The sequence below is a fragment of the Corvus kubaryi genome, unplaced genomic scaffold (genome assembly GCF_017639235.1).
Source record: "Corvus kubaryi isolate FWS band 111438036 unplaced genomic scaffold, C.kubaryi_AGA036_p1.0 65279, whole genome shotgun sequence".
NCBI classification, from domain to species: Eukaryota; Metazoa; Chordata; class Aves; order Passeriformes; family Corvidae; genus Corvus; species Corvus kubaryi.
In genome coordinates, this window is record NW_024581886.1 from 88,503 (window position 1) to 104,150 (window position 15,648).

Genomic DNA, 15,648 nt, shown 5'->3' on the forward strand with positions numbered 1-15,648 from the left:
AAAAACCAGGGAATAGGGAGCTTTGTCGGCCTCATGGCTTGGGATGGAGCAGCTTCTTGCAGCTGCGAGGGTGGGTCACTCATTAATATCAATCCCTAAAAACCAAGGGGAGATGGGGGCAGTGTTGGAAGTGGGACATCAACTCAGATTCCCTCCGTTAGAGCCAGGTGCTGATAACACCAAGGCATGGGTTTGATCCCTGGATAAGCCATTCCCTTAAAAGCTGGGCTCGATGATCCTTGTGGGTCTCTTCCAGCTCAGAATATTCTGTGATTCTGTGAATTCCCTGTGCTGAGCCCAGGAAACAAACAGACCCACGTTCAGCTGACAATAAGGGCTGATCCACTGGAGAAGCAGCTCCCACTGAGGGACGGGAGCCGTGCAGACTGATACAGCAAAGGGATTCCACATCCTTGGCAAGCAGAAATGACTTCCCCAAATAAGGGGAAGCACAGGAGGAGGGAGCCGAAGGCATCGCACAGCAGCTGCTGACAGCGTCGTTCCTCCGTGTGGTTTTGTGTCACCCAAACGCCGACTCAGGCAGCCCGGGGCGGACTCCGGGCTCGCCTCCGCGCCGGGGGGGATGGCCCTGAGCCAGCACTTCCCGGAGCACAGCGCACCTGTTTCAGAATGACTGCGGGCTGCCGGCCTTCAGGACACAGGATTCATTGCATTGAAAGGCTCTTCATCTCCACTCACACTGGGGGGACGCCTCCAAACCTCCCCTTTCCCTCCGGTTTCCCACCCCTTCGCAGTGGAAGCGCATCCCTGCCAGATCCAGGGGCGCTGTTCCAGTGCACTCCCCTCATTAACCCCCACCAAAAGCTTTCCATCCTCCTTCCCTCTCTTTTTTTCCCTTCTGCTTTCCTCCTGTGCTTTACTTCACTTCCAGGAGGGACATTCCTGGGATGACGACTGAAGCCACGCACATTCCACGTGGGGATGGCTGAGTCCAGCTGATCAGGGCAGGCAGAGCACTCCCAGGTCTCCATGCCCGATTTCAGGCATCACCACAGTCCTGCTTTTCTGGAGAAATCCTGCAGCTGACATTGCCACTGGGAGTCCCCTGCCGGTGTCACACAGCCCAGCCCACGCCAAATACCTTGGGGCAGGTCTGAAGCTGGGACACCATCCTTATCCCACAAGATTCCAAGAGAAAGGACTTATTTTGGGAAGTCACAGGAGCGGAAAGAGAATGCAACATTGTTAACAAGGTGTTTGCTTCCACACTAAACCCCACCTTTCTGCTCTCCCCTTCTTAAACAGCCAGAGTGGAAGAAGTTGCCAATGCTGGAGGGATTTTTCATTCGCTCTGGGAAGCATTTGGGCATTTAGGAAGTTGTCTGGAAGTCCTGCAGTAAAGAGATAAGCAGTGTGCTGGATCAATGGCGTTTGGGATACTTGAGGAAAGGCTCAACTTCTTGGAATCTGGTGCCTGGCTGAAGCTGCAGGAATTTGAGGGCCAGGGGAGAAGGCAATGGAGGGTCAGTCAGTGCTAAGTGACAACCCTAAAGCATGGTCAGGTTTTTTCCAGATTTGGATGGTCCCAGACAGATTTCCAAAGCCTCATTTGTGCCTTTATTCCTTATCCCATTGTCCTGTGGAAAGGGAATCAGAGGTGTTACAGCCTCAGCATCACATTTCTCTTATCAGAACTGATGGGGATCACTTTGTTGGGGTCTTCTTCACCCTCATTCCTTCAGGAATTCATCCATCTGGAGCAGCAGCAGCCTCCTTGATCCCACAGCAACCTCAGCCTGACTTTGCAACTAGAAATTTTCCTGTTCGTGAGAGTGAAAGGCAGAAAAGAAAAGAGAAAAGGGAACCGCAAAAAAAAAAAAAGAAGTGGGAACAAAAAGAAAAAAAAAAAAAAAAAAAAAGGAGAAGGAATAACTGAGCAGCAAAAAGCAGAAGGAATGGCCAAAAAAGGTACCAAAAAAAGCAGAAGGAATGGCAGAATGGAGTAAAAGCAGAATGTGCACCACAAATAAAGCAAACTCCAGAGGCAGCTCCCAGCACAGGAGATTGGAGGCAGTGCAAGGAATTGTCCAGTCTCGGAGGCTCTTGGACCTCCATCCTTGAAAGTCTTCAAAATCAGGTGGGACAAAGCCCTGAGCAGCCTGGCCTGGCCTGGCCTGGATCAAGCAGGAGTTGCACTAGAGATCTCCTGAGGTCCTCTCCAGCCTGAATTATCCCATGATCCTGTGATTTGACTGTTTCCAGTATGCTGCCAAGCAGCTCTTGGGAGCTGGACAGGCTTCCTGGGCATGGGTATGTGAGGAAAGGTGGGAAACTCTTGGGAAGGGCAGAGGGAAGAGGTGCATTTCCTTCCCACACACCTTCACTCTTCATGGAGAGCGAGGTCAGAGAGAAACTGCCACATCCACAGCACCATGGCTTGGAAACTCCAAAAGCTGCCATAAAAATGGAGTTGGGGCAGGAAAATGGCTGGGAATCCTCCCAGCAGGTCACACAATGGCAGCACCGAGGGAGAGCTGGGCTGGGGTGGCTTCACAGCAGGAAAACGTGGCATCACTGCTGCCAACACTTGGAACAGAGCTGGGCAGGCTGAGCCTGGGGACACCAGCACCAGGTGGGGACCAGGGATGTCCGTGAGGACAGGGAGATGTCCATGAGTGACCCACAGGGTGAGTTCAGCAGGGCTGGCTTAGCTCATGGAATCATGGAATGATTTGGGTGGGAAGGGACCTCAAAGCCCATCCAGTCTCACCCCTGCCATGGGCAGGGACACCTTCCACTGGACCAGATTGCTCCAAGCCCTGTCCAACCTGGCCTTGGACACTTCCAGATGCTCCAGTGCCACTTGGAGCTGTTCCCACATGGATAAAGGTTTCTTCCTCCAAAGAATTCCCCACTGCCCCAGAGAAGACAAAAGCTGCTGTGTCCCCCTACCCTGAGGGCTACAGCTCCCTGTGACCATCCACATGCCAGCCAAATCCACTGGGGATGGGAGAATAGAAGAATTCCCTAACTCCTGAGCTAAAGGTGGGAGCAGCATATCATATATCCTCAGAAGAAAGCCAATATAATTAATTGAAAATTCAGGGTGGGACAGCCCACACTTAAAATATTCGAAGTTGAGAAAAGTAATACTTCATTTGATACAGCCTTGGAGTTTGTTTGGTTTTGTTTGGTTTTTTTTTTTTATTTTTATTTTTTTTTTGGTTTTTTTTGGTTTTGTTTGTTTGGTTGGTTTTTTCTTGCAAAGCCACAGCTGTTTAAAAAAAGAGAGACAAATAAACTGTATTTTGGGATGCTGGAAGAACAGACTGCTAAATTCATGAGAATTCTGGTTTCCCTCCGATGAGACCAAAATCGAAAAGTCTCATAAAAACTATTTCTAAACAAGGTTGCTAGCTCTGATATCAGAGATGAGCTCCCTGCCAGTTACAAGCAGGAGTAAATTACTCCCAGAACAAAACCAGGGAGGGGACCCCGTCAGTTCACACCAGACTAGGGGGCGTGGGCACGGCTGGGATGCTTTCAAGTGTTATTTCCTAGGAAGGTGGGAAAACTCTGGAAAAGCTGAAGGTTTCGGAGTCACGATGGGGCCGGGGCGGGGCCGGGGGCGGGGCCGGGGGCGCGCCCCGTTTTAAGAGCGGCGGGGGCGCGCCTGGGACCGATCGCGCCCGCTCCGACCCCGCAGCGCTCCGGTAAGGGCTGCACTGGGGCTGCACTGGGGCTGCACTGGGGCTGCACTGGGGCTGCGGGGTCTCGGGCTGAGGGGTGGGAGCTTTGCCTCGGTGCCCGCCGCTTGGCCATGTCCCAGTTTGAGCCGCTCTATATCCCCCGGAGCGCAGCCGCGCCGCTAATGAGCTGCGGCGTTAATTAGCGGCTGATCGCTCCATTCCTGTCCTGTGCCCCCGCTCCGTCCCCTCGCAGAGCGGATTTGGGGCTTGTGAGGGGCGTTTGGTGTTTTGGGGCATTCCCGTCCCTCTCCGAAGGGGGAATGCAGCGCCCGGAGCGTTCCTCGGGATGGGGACGCTTCGTGTTCGTGCTTGGAACGAGCGACAGCAGCGATTTTGTGCTTTTGAGTTGTGCAGTTAAATTGAGTGTAATCTACTGGGGGCCAGAGATGCTCCGAGGGCTGGAGCCCCTCTGCTCTGGAGCCAGGCTGGGAGAGCTGGGGGTGTTCACCTGGAGAGAAGAAGGCTCCAGGGAGAGCTCAGAGCCCCTTCCAGTGCCTAAAGCAGCTCCAGGAGAGCTGGAGAGGGACTTGGGACAAGGGATGGAGGGACAGGACACAGGGAATGGCTTCCCACTGCCAGGGTTAGATGGGATATGGAAAGAAATTTTTCCCTTTGAGACACTGGCACAGGGTTCCCAGAGAAGCTGTGGCTGCCCCTGGATCCCTGGAAGTGTCCAGGGCCAGGTTGGATGGGGCTTGGAGCAACCTGGGCTAGTGGAAGGTGTCCCTGCCCAGGGCAGGGGTGGAATGGGATGAGCTTTAATGTTCTTTCCAACACAAACCAGTCTGTGATTCTATGACAAACTCTAGATTTATCTGTGCTGCATCAGACTGGGAGAATAGCAGTTGTTTAGGGTTTTGTTCCCTTTGGGAACGTTTTCTCATCCTTTGTGGTTCCCTTTCACTTGTGCACATTCCCAGTGAGCTGAATTCACCAACACACAAATAAATGGTTTGGTGAACCGTGACTGTAGAAATAAAAAAGTGGCAGAAGCAATATTTGCCTTCAATTCACGTTGCAAATGTAAATATGATTTCCCTCAGCTGGGAAATGCTGTTTTGTGGGATTCTTGTTGTTTTTCACAGATACATTTCTGGGTGTGATGTTCTCTCACACTTGAGCAGTTTGATTGTGATCACCAGGTTTCCTTTTGGTTGCAAAACTCAAATTGTGTTTAGAAATTCAATAGAAAACAAGTCTTGCTTGTCTTTTGGACAAATACCTTGAGTCGTTTTTTAAATTGTGGGCTGGTTGCTGGACTTAAGGCCATTATATATTAAAGCATAAAAGGTCCTTGACACATGGACTGGTGGCTTTGTGCAGTCCAATGAGGATTTTTAGTGAACATCACCCCCTGTACCCTCGGTGGTGACAGTCCCCTCGCTGACACCTGCTGAGCTTTGGGTCATTTGTGCATTGTAGATAACCAAAGGACTCTTTTGAAAGAGTACAAACACCAAAATAGCTGAAATTTGACTGACACGTGGAAGCCTTGAGCATCCTAGAGGGGTTCTGAATCCTGACTTCAGTAAATCCCAGGGACAGACAGAAACTCTAATGCTGCCAAGTTATTTTTATGGATGAAAATACATTTAACAGCAAATTTGAGCATTTTCATGGTACAGTTGTGGGTTGTCATGGCTGATCTTGACCCAGCTTCTGCTTTTGTTGTTGTTGTGGTGTCGTGTTTTTTCAGCTGGCTCTTTTCCTGCAGTTCTGATCTTGCAGCTTTTCATGGTCTCAGGCTGCAAGGGAGGTTCCACGTTTGAACCATTAGAAACTGAAAATTAATAAAAAAAAGAGGAGAGTCAGGGCTGAACAGTTATTAGGGTCCAGGACTGCTCCTCCTATTTTAAATTCCATAGTGCTGTTGTCACCTTCATTATCCCTCTCTGCTGTTTTACTGAGTAGCTGCCTCAGTTTGTGAGGAGTTAAGAGATTTCCTGGTAATTTAATGTCCTGAGGACTTGGCCTTGAGTTGCACCAGGGGAAGTTTAGATTGGATATTAGGAAAAATGTCTTCAGCAAAAGGCTGGGCAAACCCTGGAACAGGCTGCCCAGGGAGGTGCTGGAGCCATCATATGTGCCAAAACACATGGATGTGGCACATCAGGACATGGGTTAGTGGTGATCGGGGTGGTGGTGCTTGATGGTTGGACTTGATGATCTCAAGGGCCTTTTCCAGCTGTAAGGATTCCATGGTCCTGTGATGCGATTCCATGACTGTCACATTTTGTCACTCATAACCAGTTGTTATGAGTGAAGAAAGGTGGATGTAGTGGGGGATGGATCAGATCCACATCCCTTCCCAGCTCTCTCGTTAGTGGGATGACAGGTTTTTTCCTCTTATTTCATTATGGGTACTTATTTTCCTGTGCTGCTTTGCCTCACCTGAGTTTTCACCCCCAGGCCTGACACCATCCCCAGGAGGAGCTGGTGCCTCAGCCGGGCACCATGACAGCGCTGTCCCCCAACCTGTCGTGCCACCACTCCATCGACGACTTCCGCAACAGCGTCTACTCCACGCTCTACTCCATGATCAGCATCATGGGCTTTGTGGGAAACGGCGTGGTGCTGTACGTGCTGATCCGCACCTACCGGCAGAAAACGGCCTTCCAGGTCTACATGCTCAACCTGGCCCTGTCCGACTTCCTGTGTGTGCTCACCCTGCCCCTGCGCGTCATCTACTACGTGCACAAGGGCCACTGGTTCTTCAGCGACTTCCTGTGCCGCCTCTCATCCTACGCGCTCTACGTCAACCTCTACTGCAGCATCTTCTTCATGACGGCCATGAGCTTCTTCCGCTGCATCGCCATCGTCTTCCCGGTCCGCAACATCAGCCTGGTGTCGGAGAAGAAGGCGAAGTTTGTGTGCGTTGGCATCTGGGTGTTTGTCACCCTGACGAGCGCGCCCTTCCTGCGGAACGGGACGTACCAGTATGGCAACAAGACCAAGTGCTTCGAACCGCCAGAGAACTCCCAGAAGACAAACCTGGTGGTGATCCTGGATTTCATCGCCCTCTTTGTGGGCTTCATCTTCCCTTTCATTGTCATCACCATCTGCTACACCATGATCATCCGGACCCTGCTGCGGAACTCCCTGCGGAAGAACGAGGCCAACCGCCGCAAGGCCGTGTGCATGATTGTCATCGTCACCGCCACGTTCCTGGTGAGCTTCACGCCGTACCACGTCCTGCGCACGGTGCACCTGCACGCGCTGCGCCTGCGGGGCCCCGGCTGCGGGGACACCGTGTTCCTGCAGAAAGCCGTTGTCGTCACCCTGCCCCTGGCCGCTGCCAACTGCTGCTTTGACCCCCTCCTCTACTTCTTCTCCGGGGGCAACTTCCGGCAGAGACTCACCACGCTGAGGAAGGCATCTTCCTCCAGCTTGTCGCAAGCCTTCAGGAAAAAGATCTCTGTGAAGGACAAGGATGAGGAACCCTTTGGAGAAAGCCAGAGGGAGAATGGAAGGGCAGCAGTGGCCCCTCTGTAAGGAGGTTAAACCTTCCCCTCAGAGTTCTGGTGGGGGATTGAGATCTCAGAACTCTTCCAGAAGATGGGATGGAGGCTTGCAAGCCTTTGTTGATGTTAAATAACTGTGGACAGTCCCTGGTTTGTGGTACTTGGTGGCAGAGCCACTGCTGGGGCTGGGCAGCCCCTGGAACCCCCAGAGCTACATGGGACAGAGCAGCCACCACCAGCAAACTGTGGAGCTGCTGCTGAACTCCCAAAGCCCCTTCCAAGGCTGTATTTGGGCATTTGCTTCGTTCCACAACTCTCCAAGAGCATTAATTCCCCAAGCCAGTGGGAAATGTAAACAAAGCTTGCAGCGGGTGGGGAGCTCCTGACAAACGAGGGCAGAGTTTTCACTGGATCTTCAAACAGCCGCCAAGTTATTTACACAGCGAGGTCGGGATAATTCCTGCCCTGCTCCCAGCTGCCTCTGCATTTTGGTTTTTATGATCATTATGTGTGTTTTAGGCTCCCAGGGCTGTGCCTTGGCTGCAAATCAGGATGGGCCCCTCTCCCACCCCCACCAAGCAGCTCGAGATGCTTTGGTGGGCAGCACATTTGCCAGTATTTTCCCGATTTCTAGAAAAATCTGTGGGATCAGTTGTAAAATTGCAGTATCCTACTGTGCAGGGTAACTCAGGAAGAAGGATAAGAGGGAAACTTATTTCAGTGGGACTGGTCCTGAAGTGATGGCTGCACAATTCAGAGTATCGCTCCAGTTTTTGGGGAAGTTTTAGGTAAAAGTGGAGCTCTGCGTGCTCAGAGTCAGATTTGCCTTTCTCAACTATTGGCCAAGGGTGTTACATTAATAATAATAAAGCTCTCTCTAGGATGTTTGATCCTGTTCCAGAGTGTTCACCTCACCCACACCTGGCAGCAAAGAGGCAACACGAGGCCCTTGGAAAGATCTTTAGGAAGAGCTGGAGATCCAAAATCTGAGTCTGGATGAGATGTAATGCTGAAAAAACATGGGGCCATGTTTCTTCTGTAAAGAAAAACTTCAAACTCTTAGATGGAGAGAAACATTCCCGTACTTTTCCAGGAGATCTGCAGGAAGGTAGCACTCCTGCCTCTGCTGGAGCAGAGCCTGGCCAGAGATCTGCAACACATCCCAGCAGAAATAGAAATTCTTGTAGGATCAAAGCTCTCAGTTGGAGAAGGAGTCGATAAATGAACAGCAAGTGTGTTTGGATATGGTATTTATGATTATATGGTTACTCGATGTTATCTGGAATAAAGAAAACAGTTTTAGTAGTGAAGAATAACAGTGAGCAAAAGGAGTTTGGCTTGGAGAAATTATCTGCACACATAATTAGAGTGTGAATTCACAGCCCTGGCTCAGAAAAGGCACTTAAAAAACCAAATTCACCTGCAGGACAAATGTGAATTTCCAAGGAGATCTGAAATTCCTTTGTTAAATTTGAAGGATAAAGTGGCAGAGGGCTGAAAGCTGCTGCTGTAGAGGAGAGTTAGAGACCCCATAAACCCCCAGAGGGCAGAGCCAAGAGTTCAAAGCCAGAACTGCAAATCATTCAGGGAAAGGAATTGGAAGGATTTCCAATTTTTTCAGGGAAAAAGTGGAAGAATTGGCTAAAACTCCTTTTCAGGGGTCAGCATTGAGTAGTCCACTTGTGTCTCAAGGCTTTAAAGGCATTGTGCAACTGTAAATAAAAATCCTCATGGGAAACAGAGTTTCAGAATATGCAGGAATAATATGTCCATTCCTAAAGTTTAATATACTGAACAGTAAAGCTAAATGTGTATATATATATGTATGTATATATTGCAAAGCATTTTTATTGTACCAGAGGTATTTTTTTAACCCTTTGCCTTTTTTTTTATTTGAATGAGACAATGGTAATGGCAAAGGAAATGGCAGCTTTTTTCTTTCTCTTTTTTTTGTGCAATAGGAAAGCCTGTTTTAAAAAACATTCCTGAAAATGAAATGGAAACATTGCAAGTGAAATTTTAATGACTGTTTTTTCTATGGCTTGTTATAAAGTCTCTGTTAAAGATTCTTCTTCCCTACAATAAAATTTTACTTGCACACAGCACCAGGGTGTAATATTTGCTAAATAATAATAATTTATGGTGGTGTAATAAACACTTAGAGAAGCACAGATGTTGCTGAGATGTTGGGGGAGTTACTTTGCTCCAGTCAAACTGGCCTTTGCCGTAGCCCAACTTCCCTGGATTCAGGCCACCACTTGGAGCTGCTGTCTGGGGACGTGTTAGAGCCAAAACTTCAAGGGCTTCAAGACTTCTGATGGTCTTGGTAGCCCTTGCAGAGGTGGAGCAGCCCAACAAAAAGCAGCTGGAACCTGGATAAATTGGGATTTACAGCCAGAAAACATTTGGAAGAAACTTGGAGGGCAGGGATTCTCTTGGTGAGGGGCATTTTTTGTCTGTTTTGTGTGGTGACACATCACAAATCCAGGTTCCTGCACAGAAAACTCTGCTGAGGAAACCTTCTGAGGGAACGTTTTCTCCTGGGCTTTTCCCAAAGCAGGTGCAGGGGCTGTTCACTTATAAAGCTCCAGCCCAGAGCGGTGAGGAAGGACTTTGCCATCAGCTGTGGGTGCCAGCCGGGCGATGTCCCTGCCCTGGGGACACAGAAAAGTGCCACCCTGGCGGCACATCCCGGGCAGGTTTTGCTCAGGAGTAGGAACCTGGAGAGAAAGCTGTGCAGAGAAACAGGAATTGTTACTGGGATGAGGCAAGTTAGGAGTTGCGGTGGTTTTAGGGGCTGCGCAGCGTGACAGGAGCTGGGAAGAGGGGACCAAGTGTCACCCTGGTGCAGCTACAGAGAAAACGAAAGTGAATGGGTTGAGTTTTTGCTTGAAACTGGGCTTTTTCTGCTGCAGTTTCTGGTCCGAGGGTGTCCCCTAGTGCTGAGCCACTCCCGGAGCGGCCGCCTGTGGCTGCCGAGGTTTCCTCTTTTTATTTAGTCCAGCCCCAGCTCCTCTCCTGTCCTGCTTCCTCTGGTGTTGACCCCCTCGTTCCTCCCCTCCCACCCCTGCCTGCATTTTATTTCACAATCTTTGGGTTTCCCTCTCTGCTTTCCTTTTGGTTTTTCCTATTTTTCAGGGTGGATGCTCCAGCTGGGAAGGACACAGCCACGGGAGGACCCAGTGTCCTCCTCCTGCCTTGGGCTCCAACTGCACACTTGACTTTGCCTAAAAACCACTGATTTTCCATAGGATGACTGTCCCAGTATGGATCTGGGAGCTGATGGTGAGTACAGCCCTTGGGCATCACCTCCTCATGACAGTTTGGCCTGGGTGTGTCTGGGAGGGTTATTTCTGACCAAACCAGTACAGCTGTGGGTGAAAAGCTCTGCCAGACACTGGTTATCTATATGACAATGGAATGGTCCTGCCTGTCTCCCACCAAAGGAAAGGGAGCTGCCCCACAGGCACAGCTGGGAAGTTCAAAAACTGCCCATGGGATGAGCCCACCCTTATTCCATAAACTGCTTCCCCATAAAACTCCTGCAGGATGTGAGAAGCCAACAGCCCTTCAGTTTAATGAGCAATAAAGTCCAAGCACTAGCAATAAAGAGAGATTTCCTCTCATTCCCACTCTGAGCATGGTGCCTCCTGCCCCCCCTTCCCACCCCCCCCATCCCTGGGCACGTATTTTGGGGCTGGAGGGGCTCAATCCATTCCCACTGCCTGGATTCCCCAGAGATCTGTGCACTGAGAAGCTCTGGGTCCCTTAGCAGGAGTTAATTCTCCAGCTGAATCTTAACTTAGCTTTTTGTTCCCCATTTCCACTGTGGTCTGACATTGGGAAAGGGGTTTCTCCCACGTGGCAGCACGGAGAACACCAGGCCCTTTAATCCTTCACCTACACAGGGTATGACCTGGTAAGGGGCAAAAATTAAGAAGCAAAAATGAAGGAAAGCCCATCAGATTCTAAAATACCATCAGCACTAAAATGTCTTTGAAACATTCAGTAAGCAATAAAATGTCTTAGAAACATTGCTGAAAGCAAACCCGAGGATGAAAAGCCCAGCCTGATACTTGGGGTTACAAATCCCTCTTGGGATCAGCAAGGTTGGGAACTCAATCCTGCTTCTCCCAAACTCTTAATTCCAGCTCTGCGAGCGGCCACACGTACAAACAGCTATTTGGAATATTTGCAGACTTCACTGGAGGGGGAAATGTGCCCGTTTTGTTCCTGTCAATGTGGTTTCTTACGCTTCAGAGGAAACCAGGCTGCTCCGGGAGCAAAGCAAGGGCCCTTTGTTAGGTCAATAAATACATTCCTATGGATCTTCACCGGGTTGGGGATAGAAGGAGGTAGCAAAATCCCACGATGTTCATCATAAATAAAAACTCCAAGTCCAGGATCACTGCTGCAGGTCTCTGCTGGGGGTGGCAAAGACTAAACAGAGTTCGGTTTGGGTTTGGCCTGTTAAAATCCCTTTATTTGTGAGGAGCACGACTCCCTGGTGATCTGCTTGAGTTTAAATTCAGCAAGGCTGAGGTCACTTGGGTTGCTCCACCTGGAGAAGAGGGGACTGAGGGGAGACTCCTCAGGAGCTGCAGCTCCTCCTGAGGGGCAGCTCCAATCTCTGCTCCCTGTGAGAGGGGCAGGACCCCAGGGAATGGATGGAGCTGTGTCAGGCCAGGTTTAGGCTGGATTCTAGGAAAAGGTTCTTCCCCCAGAAGGTTCTGGACACTGCCCAGGCTCCCCAGGGAATGGTCACAGCCCCAAGGCTGCCAGAGCTCCAGGAGCGCTTGGACACCGCTCCCAGGGGTGCACAGGGTGGGATTGCTGGGGGGTCTGTGCAGAGCCAGGAGCTGGACTCTGATCCTTGTGGGTCCCTTCCAGCTTAGGGTATTTTATGATTCTAAGGCTCCCTGCAGCCCCATGAGCCCCCCAGTAACATCTGCAGGGTTCTAGGACAATGTCACCATGTCCCTGCTGTGGGAATCTCTCTCCACACAGGACAGGAGGTTCCTGCAGGTGTTTTGTCCGGCCAGCCCAGGACGCTGCAAAAGGCTGACTCGAAGCTGCTGGGTTTGGGAGCAGTTATTGCAAAAGGCAGCCTGTGGCTGGACTGTTAGAATTGCATCTGTCCCAGGATCACAGAGGCTTTATTTCCTTTCTGAGTAACCCTGAGACAGCCCCTTCTCTCTGCCCTGTCCTCCCCACGTTACTCACGGCAGGAAGCTGCTTACATGAGTGAGGGCTGGAAAATGCTACACTGCCCTTTCACCACGAATTTTCAAGGAAAGTGGAATGAAAAGTTCCCCCAAACTGGCCTTGAGCCGCTGCCTCCTGTCAGCAGCATCTCCTCCCACAATCCTCACGTCCTTCGTCACCCCGACTCACTGTGCCAGAGGTTCACAGGACTCCAGAGCTGCTTTGGGTTCCTCCTCGCCCTTTCCCAGTGCTCCGGTGGGAAGGGCAGGGCAGCAGCTTCCCTACAAACCTGGAGCAGCATCCTCACCTGTGGGGAAGGGCTTGCGGTCCCCAGCTCCAGAGAAGAGACTGGAGCAAGGCTGAGACCCCTCAGCAAGGGCAGCCCAGCCCCAGTGCTGAGGTGGTCCAGACCTGTCCCGGAGAAGATTCCCAAGCCATGCATGAGGAATCCCAGACTGGGCAGGACTGGAGGGGGGCAGAGGCTGAGCTCAGGTGGATTTTCCTCTCGGGATGCAGTGTGATGACTCCAGTCAGGGTTAATCACATCCTGTGGGAGGAAAAAGAGCCCTCAAGGATGTGAACTAATGGAACAGAGGTGCTGAGGAACGGATGTCAAAGCCCTGGGGGACAGTCCTGCATATCCTCAGCTCCCAGGGTAGATCCTCCTGGGATCTGTCAGGAGCCTGTTCAGATCCAAATTGTGCCACTCACACCAGCTGACGGTAGAGTTTGCTCCCACTGTAATTAAAACTAAAACTAATCAATAGAATCCGAGGTTGTTCTGATGCACCAGCAGACGTCCCTGGTGCATCTGCCCGTGGCAGAGGACACTGGAAGCACTGGGCAGTGCTGAGCAGGAGCACCCAGAGCCGCAGAAAGTGGCACCAATGATTCAACTCAAATTAAATGTCTAATTATGGTGACTCTTTCCCATGGTGGGGATTCTGCTGATGAAACAACCCCAGCAAACCTCCGATATTACACTGAGCTTATGTAAACTCAGGCACGGATCTCATCAGCCTCCACAGCTTCCAGCGAGGTGCCTGAGCTCGTGGCCTCCTCCACCAGCACTGACCCCTCAGCAGAGCTGTATATTTTGATTTTTCCCTGTTTATTTCTACTGGATGTTCCTCTGAAACAACTGTGTTTCAACAAGGACTGCTGGAGGAGGAGGCAGCTCTTACACTTCATACTCAGAGAGGGCACAATTCATGGGTAAAGTGACTCTTAGAAGGAAGCTGGGAAAAGTAGAAATATGGTTGATTAGCCACCAAAGCTAGAAAAACAACACAGCCAGAAAAATACTGCCCTCCCATGAGCCAAGGAGAGTGATAACGCAAAGTTAAAGCTGAAGTTTCTACCCCAAATGTAATTCCATAAATGCTTCATCCCTGCTTTCCCTGGCAAATTGAAATTTTGACAAAATACCAGCTCTTTATCCAAACTACAAGAATTATGTCAATACAAGCTGCAGGGGTTGTAGGGAGAGGGAGAATTTGGGCTGAGAAAATAGTAAATTGGGGAATATTTTTGTTTCTATTTTATGTTGAACTTCAGGGGCTTTTCCTTAAGTTCAGTACAGCGACACCACAGGAGAGCACCACCTTGCCATTCTAGCTCACACAAACACAGTTTGGGCTCCTTTTGGATGGAGAGATCTATATTTAAGGACTTTTATTGATTGATTTTGTTTGATTTTATATATAAATACATTAATAGGACAACCACGGGCAGCGGTGAAAAGGCAACGCTGAGCAAGACCCTGATGTTGGTGAGGCATTTTCCATCCCTTTTCCCAAAGCTAAAGGAGTCAGGGCCCCCTAAGGAGGCGCTGACAGCATTTTATCCATCAGAAGGAGGATTTTAAAGCCACGTAACCTTTGGGAAGAGCAGGGATTAACAAACCTCGCTGAGTGACACCGTGACAAAAGGCCAGCCCTGCGCATGTCCCACACGCGCTGCCCGAGGACACTGCTGGCACCGTTTGGGGAGAAAAGATGAAGTAACAGCAAAGAGGGGAAGTGAAAAGCATGTTGCTTCATTTTTAATGGAACAAGAGTCCTGTAGTTCTCTCAACGTGTGTTTGTTTTTAGAGAAACTTTTGGAACAGGCACTGAGGTGACGTGTCACTGGGGGAAGGATTTGGTGGCTCTCCGGGGTGACCGGTCACAGGAGACCATTCCCAGGTACAAATATTCCATGTTTGGAGGCTTTCCCCTGGCTCCAGTAGAAATGTTGAGCATGAAAAAGATCAAAGAGAGTCATTCCAAGCTTTTTACTGCACGAGGTGGTTCAAACACATTGTCTCAGGAGGTGGGAATGGGGCAATGCCACTGCTGGAAGCCACCTCATCCCTTGCCAAGGCAGAGGAACTCTGGGATCAGAGGTCCCAAATCCCTTCCTGGCACACAGGAGTTCTCACCCCCCACACAAATTTGCCCTCCTCCTGTTGTGCTTATCTCACCCATTATCTCACCCCTAACAAGTCGGGACTCCTGAGTGCCGGAAGTGACTTATTCCTGGTGTGCAAGTGAAGCAGAGGGGCAGGGGTTGATGCTGGAGCACCACGCCACTCTCCACCACCTTGTCCAGCTGGAAAGTTCATCCTGAGCTCACCACCAGCTCAGGATGAGCACCAGGGGTGGTGGCCAGGAGCACTGCCCTGCAGAGACAGCTTCAAGGCACATCCCAGGAAATGTCACAGCTCCATACTCCACTTCCACCTCCCTTTATTCCTTCTGCTTTTCTCACAGATGATTGGAAAATTCACTGCTGGAGCATCACAGACAATCCCCACATCCATCCCCATGGATGACCCCAGCTGGCAGCTGCTCCAGTCCCATTTGCAGCCTCTGGAGCCACCAAGTCCCTTCTCCAGAGCAGGGGAATGGCAAAGCCAGCGCTCCTGGAGCAGAGCCTTTGGAAGGGCTTCCCAAGCTCCCCACTCCCAGCAGCCTCCAGCACCAGGCACAGCAGCAGGGAAGGCAGCGAGGAGGATTTTTCATAGCAAGAGAAGATGGGGAAGATGGGAAGGGGCCAGTGTGGGGTTTTTTTCTGCTTTCTCTCCTAAAGTGTCCTCGATAATTCTACTCACAGGTTGTCTCCCGGAGATCTGCTCTGCCAGCTGAGAAATGCTCCTCGTGCCACCACCTCACATGGAATATCAGTGCTTGGACCTTCCCTCTGAGGGTGGGAAACCAGATCCATGCCAATCTCAAACTGGAGATGATTACCCCCAAACAAATAAGTAGGTTTGAGTAATGGAGACAACG

The 15,648-nt window shown here is 50.5% G+C and overlaps 1 protein-coding gene across 1 annotated transcript; it reads left to right on the plus strand.

Moving 5' to 3' along the window:
* Positions 1-3,627: 3,627 nt before the first annotated feature.
* LOC121673203 (cysteinyl leukotriene receptor 1-like) lies at positions 3,628-9,276 on the plus strand. The gene is made up of 2 exons (XM_042046309.1): positions 3,628-3,674; positions 6,120-9,276. Exon 2 carries the CDS (start codon positions 6,165-6,167, stop codon positions 7,200-7,202), a length of 1,038 nt encoding a protein of 345 aa, XP_041902243.1. The 5' UTR covers positions 3,628-3,674; positions 6,120-6,164; the 3' UTR covers positions 7,203-9,276.
* Positions 9,277-15,648: the final 6,372 nt, after the last annotated feature.